This window comes from Nuphar pumila, chromosome 7 (assembly GCF_984573655.1).
Source record: "Nuphar pumila chromosome 7, dmNupPumi1.hap1.1, whole genome shotgun sequence".
Taxonomy (NCBI): domain Eukaryota; kingdom Viridiplantae; phylum Streptophyta; class Magnoliopsida; order Nymphaeales; family Nymphaeaceae; genus Nuphar; species Nuphar pumila.
The window spans coordinates 120209660-120231828 of NC_143255.1; the positions used below are offsets into that span (position 1 = coordinate 120209660).

Sequence of the window (22169 nt, forward strand, 5' to 3'; positions counted from 1 at the left end):
GAAACCTAACTTTTTTACTAATATATATATCACATCCATAAGGTTAAATTAAAAAAAAAAAAGTAATGCTTTTTTATGTACAAATTCCTGCAGCAAATTTATGCTTTTAGATATAAATTTGGTACCTCTACTAGCACAAAGTTGTAGGTTAGAGCTTATCTAATCCACCTCAACCCGCACGTTTTTTTTTAAAGGCCAACCTCAACCCACCCGTGTTCATTACACACAGAATTAACGGTTTTAGCACGAAGATATAATAATTTTTCAATCATAAATTTTGGTGCATTTTGATTTTTAAAACTTTATAAATATTTTTTTTTTAACTTTATAAATCCTGCCGTACTTACGGTCTATTCATGTCAGCCTAAAAATTTGAGAGCTTACCCCTTGACCTCAAGGAGTCGCCAAGCTTAGGCTTGGACAAAGCGGTGACCTCCATGGTATTTGAACCTAGACTGCCCATCAAAAATTCTAGGCTGAGTCTTTTTTGTAATTGTAGATTTTTTAATTTAGCATTTTATTATTTTAGATTTTCTTTGTATGTCAAATATATACATGTTTACAAATGTTTTATTTTCTTAAAAATCTTATGAAAAATAATCAAAATCTTTTAATTGATCTCGGGATTCTCCTCGCCGAGATTTTCCCGAGAATGAAATTCAAGAAAGCAAAAATAAAATAGCAACATAAAACAAATAAACAAGAAAAGACGAAGAAACGAAAAGGGACAAAACTCAAAAGTACAAAGTGGTAACAATCAAAATATCTAAACATCAAGGCAATATTTTCTGAAACGTTTAAGTTTCTAAGGCATTCATTGCGTTAACTAAAAATATTGAGGGTGTTCATAGAAAAACAGGAACTATTTTTCAACGTGTCATCGAGTTAGTATGTCCTTTTTTTTAAGGTGTTTTATATGGACACTTGCACCGAACCCAGCCTCCGAGGAAGGTATAGGAGGAGGAACGCTTACTTCTTCCCTTCTGTTTCTTCTGAACAGAAAGAGGAGAAAAAAAATCCCCTCGTTTTCTTCCTCTTCGCTCTCGCTTTCTCCCTCTCTCTCTTCTTCTTCCTCGTTTCCTCTTTGTTTGGCAGCGGATAGACACAGTGGAACCCTCGCATGTGTCCTGAGCTCGGGCTCCAATAGGGAGCCAAAGCTCGACCTCTTCGGATCTCAAACGCAAACCCTAACCCCCAACCGTTCGATTCCCCTCTCTCTCTCTCTCTCTCTCTCTCTCTCTCTCTCTCTCTCCACGGAGATGTCGAAGCCATGGGGCGGAATCGGGGCGTGGGCGGCGGACGTCGAACGCGAGGAGAGCGAGAGCCAGCAGGTCGCGATCCCTCAGCTCGGTGGGGGCGAGTCCCAGAGCTTCCCCAGCCTCAAGGAGGCGGCCGCCGCGAAGCAGCCGAAGAAGAAAAAGCAGGTCATGACCCTTGGGGAATTCCGCAGTGCAGGGAGCCGTCGGGATCCCGCTTCCGAGTCTAAGGGCCTCACCCACGAGGAGATGCTCCGCCTCCCGACCGGGCCAAAGGAAAGATCTGCAGACGAGGAGTACGGTCGCCTTGGTGGTGGATTCCGGTCTTATGGTGGCGGGAGGATGGGCGGTGGCGGCGGTGGCAGTGGAGGTAGTGGCTGGCGGGAAAGAGGCGATGAGGTGGATGGTTCTTGGGGTTCTGGCGGTGGCGGGGGACGCTCCTATGGGGGTTTCTCCGATGAAAGGAGGCCTCCTCCTCCTATCGATCAGCCTTCGCGTGCTGACGAGGTTGATAATTGGTTTGCGATGAAGAAGACGATGGGTCCGCCGCTGGATTCTAGCCGTGGCCATGAACGGTATGGCTCTCTTGGTAGCGGGAACAGTTCTAAAGCTGATGATGTCGACAACTGGAACACGGGCAAGAAGTCTTTTCCGGCAAGATCTGGGAGTTCCTTCAGGTCGGGTTTCAGGGATGCGCCACCAGATTCTGAAGGGCGGAGACTAGTTTTGGATCCACCGAGGAGGGAGTCTGTCGTGATTGAGCCTCCAAGGGCTCGGCCGAACCCGTTCGCATCTGCTCGGCCGCGCGAGGAAGTTCTGGCCGGGAAGGGTTTGGATTGGAGGAAGTTGGATTCGGGGATTGAGATCCGGAAGAGCAACAGACCAACGAGCGAGCACTCCAGCCGGCCTTCCAGCGCTCACTCAAGCAGACCAGATAGCCCGGCGGCTCAGCCAGAGATAGCGCCTAAACCGAAGCCGAAGATTAATCCATTTGGTGATGCGAAACCACGGGAAGTGTTGTTAGAAGAAAAGGGGAAGGATTGGCGGAAGATAGATTTTGAACTAGAGCATCGGGCTGTAGACAGGTTTCTTACCCCTTCGTTAACTTCATGGTCCCTATCAAAGTTCCCTTTTTACTTTGTCTCTCTTTTGCTTAGAGCAAATCTCAACAGAGAATATTATAGGTATCAGAAATATATGCGTAGAAAGTTTAGATTTTTCTATCTTGCTCTTATGTGACTAACGTGCTAAACTTCTTAAGAAGTTGCTTCCCTATTTCTTGGCCTTCCATTTTGATGTTGAAACTTTTTCCTGTTTGATTTTATGTTGGTGCCGTGTGTCTTGCCTCAAATGCTTACTAAATTCTTCAGCTTATGATGCTTATGTTGTTTTTCCTTTTGCCATCATGTGTTGTCAACCCAAAACTTTGGGAGTTATTTTTTATTGTGGATCTTCATATATTTGTTCTTCTTTATTTTATTTTTAACTGTAATAAATCCCCTTATTTTCTTGGGCTATTGTCTTTTCTGTAGGAATTTTGCACTCGTATCATTTTTTTTAATCTTTCTATAGTTTGCACATTGTCTGCTAACAAGTCACAGTGGAACCATCTCATTTTGTGTCTAGACTAGCTACCATTGCTTTTATGTAATTTAATGTGATCATAGGGCTTGATACATGATAATGGTTATGAGCAACAGCACATCTTCTATATCAGAATTACAAAGAAGTACATATGAGATAAAAGATGACAATCTCCGCATACAGATGAGTATAATGAAACGAGTTTGTTATATGGATTCTGCCTCCATCAAGACTCTAGCTTTAAATCATTCACTTGCTATTAGCTGTGTATATGACTTCAAACCTCTGGGTCATTTCTAGTGGGAATCCAAACGATTTAATGTTCCATAGAAATATGGGCAATTGTAACTGTCATATAATGTAATGTCTGGATTAGCATCTAAATGGCAGTGGATTCCATCATGTCACGGTGACAGTTAGTGGGCTGATTATCATAAATAGAAGGATGGCTCAGTTACATTATAGAACGCACTTGCAAGACTAAACATGTCAAAGTTTCTAGGTTGGGATAGCCGGCATCTGCTCTTTCTGCACGGCAATTAAGGTGTATGCCCGTAAGGAGTCTATCATGATATGAACCACAAGCACTGAGGGTCTTGACATTACTCATTGTTATACATCAGTCTATGACTTTGTTGCTTGAGCCTTTTGTGAAATTATTTCTAATTAAAACTATGAGTTGCAAGGGGTTTATCTTTCAAGGCAAAGTCTTTTCACACAGTTGATCTCATCTGCCTGCTAAATAGCAAAGGGAATGGTTAGGTAGCTCAAGGGCAGTATATTGACTACTAAGGAAACAGAGTATTAATTACTAAGGAGACTTAGTGTGAGTGCCCATTTTATTGGGCATTGTCGCGAGCCATTGAGCGTATTGCATTTTAGATTCCTTTCTCACTTTGTCTCCTAGCTATTAAGCTGAATAAGTAATGCATTTGTGTGGCACTGTTGTCATGTAGGTGACACCATATAAGAAGAGATTCATGAGAATCTAATGGTAATGAGGATATCTCCGTGTTGACTTTTGCTTATTTTCTTGCACTGAGGAATATGTGCCAAAGCTGCTGTATTATGCAAGAAATAATAAAACAAGTACATTGGTATTGAAATATGTCTATGTAGCCGCGACACGAAAAAAGGGTTGCCATACCCATGTCGACGTGGGTACTAGGCATAGTGTGGGTACGCCGCGGGTCGGGTCCCGCACTATGCCGCGGTTTCGGGTCCAGCGCACCCTACCCCACCCCGATTAGGGGTGGCAATCGGGTCGGGTTGGCGGGTTGGCGGGTTGGCGGGTCAGCATACCTCAACCCGAACCCGACCCGTTTATTAAACGGGTCGGCTGTGGCAAACACGAACCCGACCCGTTTAATAAACGGGTAACCCGACACGACCCGCCAACCCATTTAATAAATGGGTTGGGTCGGGTAAACGGGTTTTCAGGTTCGCGGGTCAGGTTGGCGGGTCGGGTTGGCGGGTTGACGGATCGGGTTGGCAGGTAGTCAGGTTGGCGGGTCGGGTTGACGGGTCGGGTTGGCGGGTTGGCAGACGGGTTGGCGGGTTGACCCACCCGCCTAACCCGTTTATTAAACGGGTCAGCCGGGTTGGCATACCCCCAACCCGAACCCGACCTGTTTAATAAACGGGTTACGCGGGTCAACCCGTTTATTAAACGGGTTGGCTTAAGCCCAACCCGAACCCGCCTAAGAGGCGGGTTGGCGGGTCGTGTCAGAAATTGCCACCCCTAACCCCGATACTTAACACTCCTGCTCCTCCTCCCTCTCTCACGAAACCCTCACTCTCTACTCTCTCTCTCTCTCTGCTCTCCCTGAAACCCCCTTTCTCTCTCTCCCTCTGTCCCTTAATTCCCCTCCTCCCATATGTCCCTCTCTTTGGCTCTCGTCTACGTTCACGGATCTCCCCCTTCCCACCCTTGACAGCAGGAGAGAGAGAGAGAGAGAGAGAGAGAGAGAGAGAGAGAGAGAGAGAGAGAGAGAGAGAGGCCCTTTCCTCTTTTTATGTATTCATCTTTTAAAATTTTCGAACACACACTCCCCCTATTCATTTTTTACTTACACACACCCCTTCTTTATTCAAAATGTCATTTCAGGATGCCCCTTTATTCATTTTTTACCTACACCCCCTCTTATTCAAAATATCATCCCACAACTCCCTCTTTTACTAAAAACTGCATTGGATCTACAAACCAACAAACCATTATATGGATCTTGCATTGGACCCACACTTATATATATATATATATATATAGCCATGTCCCCGTACCCTCATTTTTTGAAATTGCCATGTCGTACCCGTACCCATACCCAGGTGACATAGGAATATGTGTTTTGATTTCCTTCTAATCACCACACTATGGTATAGAAATTGATGCTAATTAATGTAGTATGTATGAAATGTCAGACTATATTGTGTGGTTATTTTTGGTAACTAGATAAGACATGTTTTTGCATAATATCAGCTGAACATTATGCATGTTCATCTGCGTTATGTTAGCTAAAATTGATAGGGTGCCTTGGTTTCTTTGTGTAAAATCCGAAAGTAAATGAAGCAGGAATTGTAAAGAGAGCAAAGGCTATGTTTGCCAAACATTTCTAACTGTTTGTGGCTATCACTAGGATGTGTTAAAGAAAACATTTTCAACTGTTACTTGTTGGATAAAGTGATCCTTCACCACTGCAGTGCTGTGGGTTTATGATAGCCTGAAAATACAATGTGCATCATCAGCATAAATTTTGTGCATGTATAGCTTATAAATTAGGCTGAAGGATACTGGAATAGTCAATTCAAATTTGGTTGATACTTTGGTAGCTTATTAACCTTCCATAATACTTCATATTTTTAATGGAAAATGTTGTGTAGGTCTTCTAAGCTGTGTCCTTTGTTTACTAGACTTTGGTATATGGCTATCGCCCTTAATTTTACAATGAGCCCTCCCTCCCTCTTCAACTATCCATTTTTTAATGGTTTCTTATACTGCTTTGCTATTGTTTGCATTTTTGTGATTGCATTGCTTATTTTAGGGGAGGTTTTTAAATTTTTACTGTGCTGTTGTGGTAACTTCCAGTCGTCTGGAAATTTTTTTACAATAATGAGAACTAATTTCATAAATGATACTATTGTTATCTACATTATGCTTAAAACAAGTTGTCCTTTTTTAGTTTGTGTTCCTTTGGCTCAATGGTGCTTAAGAGTTTGCACTTGCATGATTGCATTCTTTGTGTCAAATTGGATCATTAGTCATTACCAAGATTTTTAAATATTGTAGTATTTTGGATTGGTGAACTTTGTCTTCCATGAAATAAGAGCTGTTAATGGAGCCCTATATTTGTTGCTTTTGAATTTAGGGTTTTGTAATAAAACCTAAATCTGTTTCCAGGCGTCCTACTACATTGGTGTCTGTCATTTTTTATCTTTATGTTTTTTAGAATGTCTGTCTGTCTCTATGGCCTGCCTAATAGTTTATTTTAGGCTTGGCAAGGGTTGTTCCTCATCTTTCTCTCCAAGTTGAATTCTTAGGTCACTTTTGAGTACATGAGAATTATGTGCTTCAAACTTCTTAGTGCATAGGTTGGCTGCAACCAGTTTCATGGTTCATGCTTTAGACGTTATTATGCCAATCATATAGTGCTTTTCTAGACATCAGCTACATGATATATGGATACATTTCTTCTCTTCGTTTTCTGTTTAAATCTCACCGGTCACAGTTGGGATCACATGCTATTTAAGTGTGTGGTTATTCTTCTGCATCATTGTTATTTTGGTTGAAGTTATGTTCATGCAAGTCTGTAGCTAAGAATAAATGGAAATCTGATGTTTCAATTAGTTGGAGTATGTGATAGGTAGATCACCTCATTAACCAAAGGTCTTAGGTTCCAATCCCACTGAGCTGTACCCTCATCTTATCTATCAAAAACAACAAGGCTGCTATTGATGAGAAGCACGATCTTGCTAATGAGATTCACTGCTATCTATTATATCAAATCATGCTTGGGTATCATGTTCCCCGTGAATAGGAAGCATACTTTATCACAACTTCCCAACTTTATGGAAGTGTTCTGCTTCGCACTTCAGAAATGCACTTTCTAGGTATCAAGTTCCTGGACTTACCTCTCATGTAGTGTTTTGGGTTGCGAAGCACATCCATTTGAATATTGACTTTCGCTTGCTGCTTTTGAATTTCCCATATATGTGTGTTTATGCACGACATTTCGCCAAGCTTTGGTTCTTTTGTTTGTGAATCTTTTGTATGATCATTTATTTGTGGGGAACTGAGTATGTTTCTTTGTTGTACTAATCTTATTTAGATTTTGGAGCTATTATTTTGAAGAAGGTGAACGAGTCTGGAAACATAATAAGAAAATTCTCAAATAGTATCATGAAAGCAACATCTGTTAGATAGGAAAATGTGAAAACATGGGGAGGCTTCTAGAAGGCTGAGGATCTGCTCATGCTGATAGTTGGAGAAGAAAGGTTTGAAAACAGAAAAGGAAGTTCAAAACATGAGTAAAAGTAATTATATGCTAAAAGCAGAGTAAAGAGAAATCTTATGCTATTAGGATCTCTAAAATAAATATTAAAAAAATTACCAAAAAACCAATAGAATTTTAAATTTTCATAGTCTGTCATTGTCATGTTCCATGATACATTTTAGGAACGGAATATGGAGAACATGGGAACCAAAAAGTGTGATAGGAAGCATTTCATTAGTTTTAGAGTTCATATTTCTTCTTGCCTATATAATGATATATTGTGTGTTTGTCCCACCACCACACCACACCCCCGCCACCCCCAAAGCAGTGTTGAACCTTACATTGCTTAATTGCATGTCTTTCTTCTGACCGAAAGTTCTACCTGTGCTTTTTTTACCCCCTTCTTTTTATTTTATTTTTTAGCAGCTATGGTTGGAGGAATTTCTTTCTACATGTGGAGCTAGCTACTTCCTGACACGGGGTTATAGTTAACCCAAAATCTAATACCGATGTGTTGGAAAAGCTGTCAAATAAAGCAAATGTCATGCAAGTTATTGGACATGACTTGTAATAAGGACTATGAAGTCTCTTAGTTTCATTAATCAGCCTTTTGTCACAAAATGGCATGGAGCCCGAGACACAAGGAACTAAAAATACCAACATAGATGAAAATGCATTTGGCTAGATACAATAGGCCATGCAAATACAAGAGAAGAAACAAGATATAAAATAAAATATTTTATCAATGTGAAATAAACACAAAAATATACAAGAAAAAACTCACTACAAACACACTCATATACACCCCTAAAACTACCCATTACTCACTTTACAAATGCACACAACACCCATATATATAAGAAGAAAGAGTGGGAAAGAGAGAGACTATCCCAACAGGTAGTTGGGAGAGGTCCAATGGCTAGTTGGTCAGCCTAAGTTGACCAAACAAACAAATAAATAAATAAATAAAATTACAAAAAAAGTCATTTCAAATAATAACCAATAAAAATAACAAACCCTATTCTACCCTTAATGTATACAATGTGTATACTCATCCTAAAAACACATAAAATATTCCTTTACTAAAAACCAAGTCATAATAAGTATACTTTAGTATACTTTGAATTACAATGAGAGAGACAATATAAAGGGAATACATAAGAAAATATTTATAAGTATACTTCTGTATACTTAGGTATTCAATACAATGCATATATCTTAACACCCCCCTCAAACTTATGGTGGACTACCGAAAGTTTGCAAAAAATAATACAAGGGACAAAAATAGGTATTCAATAATCTTTATGGTGAGTCTTTCAACAACAATGAGCTATCTAAACTAACAATAAAAACCAACTACAACCACAAGTGGTGCACATACCTCACTGCACAACTGATTGTAAAACTGTAAATAACACCATCAGCTATAACGAGTGCACATAACTCACCACACATGGTTGTAAAACTGATAAAACAAAATCTCTTATCCCAAGAAAAATTACTCAAATAAGAGGGAAGAGTGGAAAAACAAGAGGTAAAAAGAACTTGTAATGGAAACAAACTAATGTCAAGAAGATAAGAAAGATGATTTGAAAATAATATACAAATCAATGAAAAACAATATATTTACAAACTTTCGATAATATGAGATAAACCACCATGGTCACAACAAAAAAGTATAGGCATCACCGATAAACATCAATACAAGTACTCAGTCACAACAAATTATACAATAAATGAGTGATTCAAGTCACTCTCAAAGCCAAAGATCAAACAAACATCGGTTAGAGCTAAATTGAGTGCCATAACCACACCCATAAACCAGTAATTTTAACTAATACAATAATGAGGTGCACACAAGTCACCACAACAAGCATCTCTGACCCCACAATAAAAAAGAGGTGCACACAACTCACCTCCAACAAGCCAAAAGAAATAAGTGATGGAGCCTCAAAAGAAATACTGTGATGAGCTAAACCAAAGCCAGAAAGGCAACACAAATATCGAAAAACACCTTCCAATGAGAGCAAACAAACAAGAGCTGATTTGAAAACACAATTTTCAAATCAAGTCCAATAGAAGAATTTGAATCTTCAATAGAATTTAAAAACATATAATAAATCACAGTGGAATGACAAGATACAAGTATAGTGCTTAAATCCTCACACATCAAACATTCATAAGCTTCATAACAAATTCCATAAGAGGAAATACAATAACTTCATACAAAGATGCTTTAATACCAAATTCTCACAAATACATATGATATCATCAAGCGATCACCCGAAATGTTTTCATGCATACATGATATATTTAATAAAACATGTATGTAATATGCCTATAAGATCATCACAATCGCACAATGAGTTCCAAAGAAACACAATCAAGAAGTGCATAGGCTACCTACGAGTACAAATCCAACAAATATAATATTCACATTTCCTCAAATTAGGACGATAATGTTCTCATACTAAATAGATCACACAAATTTCAAAAATTTTATATGAGAACACATACTCCAAAAGGATCGATTGCATATGTGAATATGTAACGTGCATAAACACATGCATATACTAGTCAACAAAGAATACATAAATATCTTGCATCCATAGTGCATACAAGATACAAACACATTTTATGCTATAAACCCAAGATGCATAAATATTCAAGGTGCCTATAAGTAAATCAAGAATATCATCATGCACTCAAAACTCAAGAACACAGGAAACAAAATCACTATAGCCCATGCCAACATGCAAAACATGATTATAAACTCCTCAAGGTTGGGCGCATAATTCTCATAAAAAACAAGTCATGCATTAAGAAAACATGTTTAAAACCTCATGCACGAATAAACAAAATCATTCACTAATGTGTGTGTAAAATATAATACAATCACAAGTGCACAAAGATCATATATCAACAAGGAAAAATCATGTATGCAGACTCAAATTTCCAAAAAATAACAAAATACTCATGATCACAAAGAAACAGCCACATATAACCTTAATCATTCTCAAATACACAAATAAAGTATCAAAATTCCACACGAGAGTATTAAAGAAAATTCAAGGTTTCAAACACAAGTTAAGCCAGATCTCATAAGATCACATGTGTGAATAATACACAAAACCATTATACAAAATTAAAATAAATATTTAAAATCATATTAAAAATATTTAACAAGATTGAGAAACAATACTAATACGAGTTTAATTAAGTCCAAGATTAGGACAAAAACACAATACATTTTTGAAATCTTAAAAAAAATAAAACAAGAAATCATATATAAGGATGATTCCAACAAGCGCAAATATACACTTATAATCAATCAAGAATCAAAGAGTATCATAAATAGTTATAAGGGAACAACAAACAATTTTTCAATAAATTTCTTAAAAATCCATGAAAAAATACTTTCATGTTTCCTTCAAAAAAAAAAAATACTTTCATGTACATAATGCATGAGATAGACAACACTAATGCAAAATTAAACACATATTGAGTTTTAAAATACGTACCGGATCAAGATTCCCTTGAATCCAAGCCATACCTCGGTCAAGATTCCTCACGAAGCATGTACTCGAGCAAAGGGTCTCGAATCCACTGCCAAAAGCCAAATACCAAGATAATTATTCTTGGCTCGGATGCCATGTTACGAAATGGCACAAAACTCGAGACACAAGGAACTAAAAATGCCAACATAGATGAAATCCAAATGCATTATAAAAAATGCATTTGGCTAGATACAATAGGCCATGCAAATACAAGAGAAGAAACAAGATATAAAATAAAATATTTTATTGATGTGAAATAAACACAAAAATATACAAGAAAAACCTCACTACTAACACACTCATACACACACCTAAAACTACCAGTTACTCTCTCACTTTACAAATGCACTCACCACCCATATATATAAGTAGAAAGAGTGGGAAAGAGAGAGGCTAGCCCAACAGCTAGTTGGAAGAGGTCCAACAACCAGTTGTTCCTCTTCCAACTAACTGTTGGGACTAGTCCAACGGCTAGTTTGTTGCCTAAGTTTACCAAACAAACAAAAAAATAAATAAATAAAATTACAAAAACAGTCATTTTAAATAATGACCAATAAAAATAAAAACCCTATTCTACCCTTAAAGTATACAATATGTATAGTTATCCTAAAAACACAAAATATTCCTTTACTAAAAACCAAGTCACAATAAGTATACTTTAGTATACTTTGAATTACAGTGAGAGAGACAATATAAAGGGAATGCATAAGAAAATACCTATAAGTATACTTAGGTATTTAATACAATGCATATATCTTAACACTTTTCTATTGTATATTTGATTAGCATCATTTATTGAGCACCTTTGTGCGAGTTCCACTTGAGAAGACTCACGTAAAATGGTGTCAAGGACATTCACATCAGATGCACCACTCAACTTTTGATTATGGCATTGTATCATTTTCGGACTTTTATGAGTAATGTTTGGTTGTTTCACTGTTGCTGAAATATGATTTCTTGAACAAAATAGGCTTCTTGATCTTCGGCAGTGCATATATATCCATTATTTATTTTTTCTTGAAGTAGAAAATATTAGCTAACTGAAACATGAGCACTGGACCTGGAATCTGACTTCTAAACTGCTCTCACTAGCACTGTATCTGGTAAGAAAGGCAATGCTTTTTTGTTTTGCTTCCATTGATTTAGAAGCTTGATCAAACATTGCAATTGTTATTTTTACAGCAAAGATGCAGATGTCTAGCTTTTACATGGCTAACATACTTCATGGCATTATATTCTCCCACTTCACAGTTATAATTACCTGTCCTGGTTGAAAGATTATTTCTTTGCTTTTATTGCAAGTTTTGAGAATCTCTCCTTTTCTCTAGAGATGCAAAATATGTTTGAGGAATGTCATATGACTGTTGTAAGAAGTGGTGCAAGAAGCGAGTGTCTAGGAAATGCTTGGATGAGTGAAGCATGAAGTGTTTGGGAAGCATACAAGTAAGAAACACCAATGGAATTGAGTAGAAAATAACATAAAAATATAGCTGAAAGACATGTTCTTTACTTAAAATGAATTTTAGATATTGTTGTAGAAAATATTCATTGTATATAAAGATTTTATCTTAAAAATACAAATTATAAAAAAGAAAGTATATTATTTTCACGAGAACAAGAAAGTTTAATTTCACCTTTGATGCAGCGAGGGGATCGGCTTTCACGGGCTCTTGAAAGTTGAAACGAAGAGCACGACTCCCACACCGTGCGTTGCTCAGAAAATAATTGGAATAACCACCGAAATCGATGGTGTTGGGTTTTCTTTATTTCAATATTCACTTCAATTGACAATAGAATGAACTTAAATTAGATATAAACAAGCAATAGGAATGAACAAAGAACAAAGGGAAATCTGCTGGAAGAAAACAATTCAGAAACAAAAGGCTGCTGCAATCTCCAATAATCTCTGCCCCACGCAACCCTAGAATAGGGTTTTTTAAAGACATCAACTGGATCCGGGTCTCGGGTCCGGTCCCGGACCCGAGACGTCTTCTCGTTGCTGCTGGGCCTGGGACGCTCGAACCTGTGCTCATCTGGAATAAGTACTCCGGGGTACACCATCCCTGCGTCTTGGTACCATGTTCTGGGTCGGATCCACTACGTGGGTCCGCTCCTCAATCCCATTGTGCATATCCGGTCCCCTGCCTGGGTCAGGCTGTATCTGGATCGATCCTGCTCTGCATCAATCTTGGGAGAAGCAAGGTTCCTGTTCCCTGTAAGTAAGTTTCGTACGAAGTTTTGGAAGCATAAAAGAAGCATGTGGTTTTGTGTTTCTAAAAGGAGCTTCCTGGGAAGTAAACTTCCAAGTTTTGGTAACATTGGTCGTAGCTAGGTGGAGTTACCAAGGGAAGTGTGCTTAAACTCTTAGTTGTAGCTAGGTGATGTCTTGAATATAAACAATCACAAGTGCCAGGGAATTTTGACGATCACTAGCTGTCTAGTGATGAAATTCAGAGGGTTTTTTGGAGTGTTACTTTACATTGCTTCAAAAAGATTTACTGCAAATTGTAGAAGACTTGAGTATTGCACATGGAAGTGGACAAAAATTCACCACAGGGTGTTACTGGCATTCCTTTTCTCTTTTATCCTTCTCATAAGTCACTTCCATTTCCTAGTGGCAAGGTTGCAGGTCACCAAATGGTCCCCGTTTTGGGAGGTAAGCTAGTACACATGGTTTCCTGCTGGATCACCAATCACCCTAAAACTAATCTAGAAATTGTAGTAGCTGAAGTCATGCATAAAAAGCTGGACGATTGGTCTTATGGTGCGTTTGGAAGTGGGGTAAAAGGAAAGTGAAAATGCTCTACCAAATGGGAAAAACTGAATCTTGTAATGAAATGGTGGTCTTCCACAAAAGCACGAGAAACTCTCAAAGAGTGTCTATTGGAGGCACCTCAAACACAACCCATAAAAGGGTATAAATGGAAGAACACAATAAAAATAATAATTCTTTATTTCTCACAAGAAATGCTTAAAAAGCAATGATATACAATGGAGGGGGATTACCCCTATTTATACAAGAGGGTGAGGAGTGAAAGAGAGCTCTTTTAGAACTCTCCTTGAGAGTCGTTGAAAGTCCAACGGCTCTAAATATAGCCGTTGGACTAGGTTCAACGACTATATTCTAGTCAAGTCTTAGTTGGGACTTGACTAGATTATAGTATCTAGTTCTAAATGAACTAGATAGAACTAGATAACAAATTAAAATAAAAAGGAAAAGAAAAAGAAAATAAATAATATAATAAATAATATATATAAATAATATTATTTATATTATGTATATATATTATATATGTTACATTTTATATTTTAACACTTTCCCTCAAACTTACAGTACAATGAGCAAAAGTTTGTTTAAGAGAAAGTGAAATTTAGAAGCAGTAAGAGGTTTGGTGAAGAAGTCAGCTAATTGATATTCTAATGTAACATATGGCTGATCAATGGTTCTATGTAGATATTCCTCTCTAACATAGGGACAGTCCATCTCAATATGTTTGGTGCGTTCATGAAATGTCTGGTTGTTGGCAATATAGATCGCACTCTTGTTGTCACAGCACATTCTTGAAGCTTATGTTGCTTCAACTCCCATGTCAGCTAGCAGACTTCTGAGCTAAACTACTTCTATTGTTGTGGTCACCATGACTCTATATTCAGTTTTGGTGGAGAGAGACACCTTCTACTGCTTTTTGCACCTTCACGAAATTAAGGATTCACCTAAGAAAACACAAAAACCAGTGGTTGAGTGTCTATTATTGGGATCACCTCCTCAATCAACATCAGTATAAGCAATTAAATATAATGACGATGAAGCAGACAAGAAGTGGCCTCGTGAAAGAGATGACTTTATGCATCTAATAATACGCAAAATCGCTCCCATGTGAACAGGGTTTAGAGCATGCTGAAACTGACTAGTTGTGTGTACGTGTGCTATATCTGGCCTAGTAACGGAAAGATAGGAAAGTGCTTTGATAAACTGTCTGTAAGGAGTGGGATCATCAAGAAGTTTTTCATTATCAATTCTCATTTTAACGTTGACAACTTTTGGAGTGCTCACTTTCTTATCATCTGTAGTTCCAGACCTGAAAACAATATCAAAGACAAATTTAGATTGAGATATAAAATACTCTCGAGGAGAGTAAGTAACTTCAATTCTTAAAAAATATTTTAATAGACCTAAATAAGTAATTTCAAAATGAGTTTTAAGAAGTTTTTTGATGTTTTCAACTCCTTGTTTGTTGCATCTGGTGATGATCATGTCATTCACATATAGAAGGAATTCAATAATCTCTGCATTAGGAGTCAAACAAGATTAAAAACCAATATCAAGTATAATATTACTAAACCTGTCATACCAAGATTTTGGTGCTCGTTTAAGACCGTAAATAGCTTTTTCTAAACGAAGAGCTTTACCCTTAAGGATACTAATTTCAGGTGGGGCTTCCATGTACACTTCTTCAACTAGATTTTCATTGAGAAAAATATTTTTGACATCCATTTGAAATATGAGTCATTTTCTAATAGAGGCTAAGGTTATTAATGTTCTGATAGTGATCATTCGAGCAACTGGGGCAAAAGTTTCTTCATAATTGATGTCATACTCTTTGGAATACCCTTTGGCCAATAATCGAGCTTTATACCTTTCAAGAGTTCTATCACTCATAGTTTTGACTTTGTAAACCCGTCAATAGCCTATAGGTTTCTTACCTAGAGGAATATCTTGAATAGTCCAAGTGTTAGCATTTTCTAATGTATCCAATTTTACCTTCATGGCTTCTAACAATTCTATATGATTTTTGGCTTGAGAATAGGATGACGGTTCTACATATGATTGTATTAATGCGATAACTGCCCTGTATGTGGGTGAAAAAGATTCGTATGATACAATTTTTTTAGGAGGTCTAGAAATTCTGGATGACCTTCTGGTTGGTACTTTGGAATATTTTTCTAATGCACATGAAAGATTTGATTCTCTATGTCTTGAATATTGTAGACTAACGTCCCTATGAGTTTGCTCTTCATTATCAACATTATGTTCAAAATCAATATTACTTTGATCATTGTCAAAATCACATTCATTAGATTTTGAAGTCAAATCTATTAAAAAGGATTATTCAGTGACTTCCTTGGGTTTTTCAAATTCAATTTTTTTTCCATGAAAGATACATTTCTTAATACATATAATTTTTCATTTTGAAAATCAAAAGACCTATAGCTTTTTTTATTATCAGCATATCTTAAGAAGGCACAAGGAATCACAAAGGGAGAGAGTTTGTCATTCTTGTTGGTGAAAACAAAACACTTGTGTCCAATGACTCTTAATCTAGAGTAATCAAGAGATAAGTTAACAAGTTTTTCAATTAGAGTTATATTTTTCAAGGAAGAAGATGACATTCGATTAGTAAGATAGGTAGCAGTTAGGGCAACTTCTACCCAAAATCCTTTTGGAACTTGATTTGTTATTAATAAAGTCCTAGTGGTTTCCATGATGTGTCGATGTTTACGTTCGACCAAGCCATTTTGTTGTGGTGTGTGTGGACAAGATCTTTGATGTGTGATGCCATATAAGTTGAGATAGTCTTTGAATTCTTTGGACATAAATTCTTCTTCTGAATCAGTGCGAAAAATAGAAATATCATTTTGAAATTTATTTTTAACCATTTTATGAAATGTTTGAAAGTATGAAAAAAACCTTAGATTTATGCTTAAGGAAGTAAATCCAAGTATGCCTAGAAAAGTTATCGACAAAAATTACATAATATGCTTATCTACCTTTTGAAATGACTAGTGCAGGACCCCAAACATCCGAATGTATTAATTCAAGTGGTGTAGAGGAAACAAAAGTTCTATAATAAAATGATAGTCTTTTCATTTTTTCAAGGATACAATCTTTACAAGTAAAACTTTCAAAATTACAAAATTTTCTTAAACTTGAAAAATGTTGGATTTTAGATATATGAGGATGACCGTCTTTTGTGCCACAAATCCAACTTTAATTTCTTAATATTATAAAAGAAAGCATTCTTAGGCAATTCCAAAAAATCCATGTAATAGAGTCTTTCTTCTCTATGACCTTCCCCAATCAGTTTCCTTGACTGACGATCTTGTACCCAACAACTATAAGAAGAGAAGGAGATATTACACCCACAATCAGATATTTGGGATAAAAAAATTGTTTTAAGAAGTTTTTCAAAATTTTCTATTTCTTCTATTTCAAGAGATGTAAAAACTTTTGTATTTTTAAGACATTCGGATAAGCTATTGATATTTTGGGTTATATGAAAAGAAGCACTTGAGTCGAGGAGCCAATGAAGGTGACTGGGATCGGAGAATGATAAAATAGCTGCTCTAGTCAAGGTTTCGGTTGAAGCAGATGCTCCTTTGAGAAGAGATTGAAGGATCTTCATTAATTAATCCATAGACACCAGTGCATCTTGGTCTTTTGTTTTCAATCCGACAGATGCAACTTTCTTTTCTTTTCTTCTTTTTAGCTTAGGACATTGAGGCTTATAGTACCTCAGCTCATTACAATGGTGGCAATTGACTTCTTTTGTCAAAATTACCATTTTATCTACCAAAATGAGGTGGCCTATAAGTGCGACATAGTTACCCGGTCTAGACACAGCTCGAACGGAATCATCTTCAGGTTTTGGAGTATTCTTCCTAAGTCTGTTTTCCTCCATAGTCAGTTCCTCTATAGTATCAATGATAGAGGGAATCTTACCTCGATGTAAAAGAACCGATTTGGTCGACTCAAATTCCGGTCTTAAACCGTTTATAAACTGATAAAAATGTCCCATATCGAGTTGCTTTTGGAGAAGTTTGATATCTTCAGAACAATGTTAATTTGGCTCAAGAAGAGCCAATTCCTCTTAAAGTCCGGATAACTCATTGTAATATTTCTTAATAGTTTTGTTCTTTTGTCATCGTTCAGACTTTGTCTTGTAAATTGCACACATATGCAATATCTTTAAGGGAATACATATTTCTAAGATATTCTCAAGCTTTATCGGCACGCTCAAATTTAGCAAAGTTAGAGCATTTCTTAATGTCAATGCTATTAATTAGCCATGACATAATTTTGGCATGCCGTATCCTCCACTCTTTCTATTTTTTCTCATAGGTCGCCAAGGCCTTATTCTTCTATCTTTATGTGAGATGTACTTTTTTGGCATTCTCAACTTTTGTGAGAATTAGTTTCGGTTTCGAATCAGAATCGTCCACTATACCCACAACCCTTTTCCCTAAACATGGTGCTTCGTGATTGAAGCCCACATCATATAGCTGGTGTCATTTAATTTCCTGGGTATGACGGTGATCTTATCATTATCACCCATCTTTTACAAGGGTGAGAAAAATAAAGAATAGATGACAAGAAAAAATAGAGAAAAAAAAAGATGAGCACAATAAAAAAAATTCGTAGCCAAGCTTCCTCCAAATGCTTTTCTTCTTCAAAAAAGATCACTTGAGTCACGAACAAGAGGATGAATCACCCTTTGCAAAGAAGGCACAGAAAACGAGGTGAGAATTCTTCAAGATTTAAAAGACTTCAAGGCTTTGATACCATGTAATGAAATGGTGGTCTTCCACAAAAGCACGAGAAACTCTCAAAGAGTGTCTATTGGAGACACCTCAAACAAAACCCATAAAAATGTATAAATGAAAGAACACAATAAAAATAATAATTTTTTATTTCTCACAAGAAATGCTTAAAAAGAAATGATATACAATGGAGGGGGATTGAGAGTCGGTGGACTAGTCCAACGGCTCTAAATATAGCCGTTGGACTAGTTCCAACGACTATATTCTAGTCAAGTCCTAGTCGGGACTTGACTAGATTACAAAATTTAGTTCTAAATAAATTAGATAACAAATTAAAATAAAAAGGGAAATAAAAAGAAAACAAAAAATATAATAACATATATATAAATAATATAATATAATATTATTTATATATATTATATATGTTACATTTTACATTTTAACAAATCTTACCATGCACAAATGAGAGAAAGATTTTCATGTGAGCTTTTCATATTTTTGTATGATTTTGCTAGCTGTTCATATGAGAAATTTCTGTGTAAATAGATAGATAAATAATTGCGAAAATTTTCACGTTTGTGTGTATCATATGATATAAATATTAATGAATTTACCATTTCCTAGGGGTGCACAATGAGCCGAGCTAGCTCAGGCTCGGCTTGAGCTCGACTCGTTTAAGCTTGGCTTGAACTTGTCCGAGTAGATAAATGAGCCCAGCTTGATCAAACAGTCAAGATCAGTTGCGCTCGGTTAGCCCGATAAAGCTCGGTTCGTGTGGTTATGTAAGGTACCTAGTATTGGTATATGAATAAATTATGTGAACGAAGTAGACACAAAAGAAGGCCTTACCTATATGGGTAAGATGTTAAGCTTTTGCAACAGAGGTGGGGAGTTCGATAAATGTTCAGCTCGAGCTGAGCCGAGCCAAGCTTGGGTTCAACTCGAGCTGAGTTTGGACAAAAGCTGTTCAAGCTGGAGCTCGAACCGAGCTTGAACATTTGTTTTTTTAACAGGCTGAGCCAAGCCAGTCTAAGATCAGCTTGAACTTGGCTCATGTGCAGCCCTACCATTTCCTGCCATACAACAACAATTTTATAGTTTAAATTTTCCATTGATTGGTTGCTAAATTTTCTGGGATCTAGGATTCTTTATGGTAATTACAAGTTATAGGTTGTGAGTTATCTGGGATAATCTTGGAAGGTGTACACACTACCCTGTGAAGATATTTGCTGATTTGCCTTTCACTGAAATTAGATAATGAGGTGGCTAAGTTTTTTCTCGTTTAACTGTGTTGTTTTGCATGAGGAATAAGATTATGCTGTGTGCAACTATCATGCATTGTATCTGCTTTAACCATAAGAATCACATAATTCTTGTCGTTGCATGAAGTAGAGGAAGTAGAATAGAAGCACCCCTTGTTCCTAAGAGAGGAGGATGGATTATTGACATTTAGTCGGAGGAAATTTGGAAGCTAAGTGGTAATTCTAAAGATTGCCCAAGGAAGAGGTAGAGGCAGCTCCTGTGTTACCTGTAATATGTGGGATAAAAAATAGTACTTTTGTATCGTAATAATGAGTGTCATAGCTATGTTCACATCCCTTTAGGATAATCTATATGCCATTAACTATTATTTTGGAAAGCTCAGTGGATGTGCGTGCACTTTATTACCTTTTGAAAAATTAGTTCACTAATATGCTAAAATATGTTTTCATGATTTTGTTCTTTTTTGGTGCACAATCTTCAGACCTGAGACAATGGAGGAAAAGATATTAAAGGATGAGATAAATCAGCTGAAGCAAAAGCTATCAAAAGAACCTCAGGTAAAGTTGAATGGAGAATCTGATAAAGAATCTGCCGAAATACCAAGTCTACAGGATCTGGTTATAAAGAAGGAGAAGGAGCTAGAACTGTTGATACGGGAGTTGGATGATAAAGTCCGGTTTGGGCAGAGAGGTGGTGACAGGCCAGGCTCTGGGGCAAGTAGAACTGGAGTTGGCCATTTGGAGAGGCCACCTTCTCAGTCTGGTCTCTCAGAGGATTCAAGAAGTATGGAATTTGCAGAAAGGCCTCATTCTCGTGGGGGAGCACCTGATGTGTGGAGTAGAGCCGATGACAGAAGAGGATTCCTGGGTAGGGAGAGGGATTTTCTTGGCAACAGGGATGCAGACAGGTAATAAGCCTTAATTTGACAAGTAGCTTGGTGTTTAGAAAGATGCACTGTATCTACAAGATGCTTCTCATTCCCCACTCTGTGAGCATTATTCCTCTCAATGCAACGAGTGATGGGGTGGAGCTCAACACCAGGGGAAACCGCCTTTTATAAGAGGCTGGCCTCATTGGTTGGGACCTATGCAGTTTGAAAGATGGATGATGGTTCAACATTCCTTGCCATGTTTTGGATGGTTCACGTGCTTTTTCTAAGACAACTGTCTCAAGTATCTGGGGAAGTAAGAACTAAGAAATCACTTTTTATTTTTTCCTAGAAATATATTGAAAGAAAATAAGACAAACTTTGGAAATGATAATGCATACGCCCCTTGCCAGTTGCATGAAACATGTTTGAAGGGAATACATCTTCCTCTATCTGATATCGGCAGTTCAATCCATGGTGCTATATACGTGCAGTGTTAACAATGAAACCCCAGAAAGTGTTCTGTAAAGTGAAAGCTAACTTCATCTTTGATTTGATTTGTAGGTTCAGGTCGAAGGAAAGATGGTGATGCGGAATCTGGTGTGAACTTATTGGGCCTCTTTTTTGCACCAAGATACAGTAACTTGTTTTTGTTTTGTTTCTTTCTTTTTCTTTTTTGTGTTTTCCCAATGAAAAGTGGCCAGGGATCTCGGCTACGGATAGACAGACATCGACCTTGATGTGGTGTAAAATTACTTTTTTCCATGTCAAGGCAAGCAACCTTGTGTTCTTGACTCGATTCTTCATTTATTCCCTATTGTTGTTTTTCTTTTGAGGAGCTGCAATGTAAAAACCGACACTTTACTGTTGTTGGTGACTATTAAAACTCTCTCTCTCTCTTCTGCAACTTGGTGCTTGGTGACTGGAGTTTCAGGCTGCTTTTGTTGATTGGGAAGTGGGGTTTGGCCAATTGCTCCACATTCTTAAGTTCATGCCACAGATTTTCTAAACGAATCCATTTGGACATAAATCAGAAATTATCGATGGCCGGATGTGTGTAGGATATGAACATATGGTTTAATCAATCTTGACATCTTGTAACGTTGTCCGTAGTAGCCACCGTAATCAGTGCCTTAGTGTAAACACATGTGTAGCTTTTCAAGCCGAATTTAATGGTTGCACTGTAAAGACCACTAAAAAAGCATCTGTGGAATTTGATTATGCTTCATAAAGTAAGAATCTGGTACTGTTAGTTTCTCAATTCAACTGCATTATCTTTGTAGCGCCCACTAGCTTTGGACTAATGTACAGTACTCTCTGTCTCTCTCTCTCTCTCATTTAGTCCAAGTGACAACTAAAACATCTAACTCATGCACAAGCTTGGGGCGGTCCGAGAGAAGTCCCATAGAAATTTGGCGTTGGACAAAGTGGTTGTGCAAGTGGGCCCCATATTCTAACTTTGCCAAACATGGAGAAACTGCCCCATGATCAGCGACCTAGCTGTGCTGGCTTGCCTGCCGTACTTATAATCACTGTTCTGGCAGCTTAAAACTCTGTGGGCTTACTCTTGCCACAAGGAGTTGTCAAGGCTTGCGCATGGGGTGATGCCCATGAA

The 22169-nt window shown here is 37.4% G+C and overlaps 1 protein-coding gene across 1 annotated transcript; it reads left to right on the forward strand.

Moving 5' to 3' along the window:
- The first annotated feature begins 999 nt into the window (after positions 1-999).
- Positions 1000-21325, forward strand: LOC149833209 (eukaryotic translation initiation factor 4B2-like). Its single transcript, XM_090014985.1, has 3 exons — positions 1000-2341; positions 20168-20593; positions 21119-21325. Exons 1-3 carry the CDS (start codon positions 1260-1262, stop codon positions 21141-21143), a joined length of 1533 nt encoding a protein of 510 aa, XP_089871111.1. The 5' UTR covers positions 1000-1259; the 3' UTR covers positions 21144-21325.
- The last annotated feature ends 844 nt before the right edge of the window (positions 21326-22169 follow it).

Coding starts and splice junctions, on each gene's coding strand:
- LOC149833209 (XM_090014985.1), top strand. CDS start 1,260: ATGTCGAAGCCATGGGGCGGAATCGGGGCGTGGGCGGCGGACGTCGAA. Junction 2,342..20,167: donor GAGCATCGGGCTGTAGACAG/GTTTCTTACCCC, acceptor CACAATCTTCAG/ACCTGAGACAATGGAGGAAA. Junction 20,594..21,118: donor GGCAACAGGGATGCAGACAG/GTAATAAGCCTT, acceptor TTTGATTTGTAG/GTTCAGGTCGAAGGAAAGAT.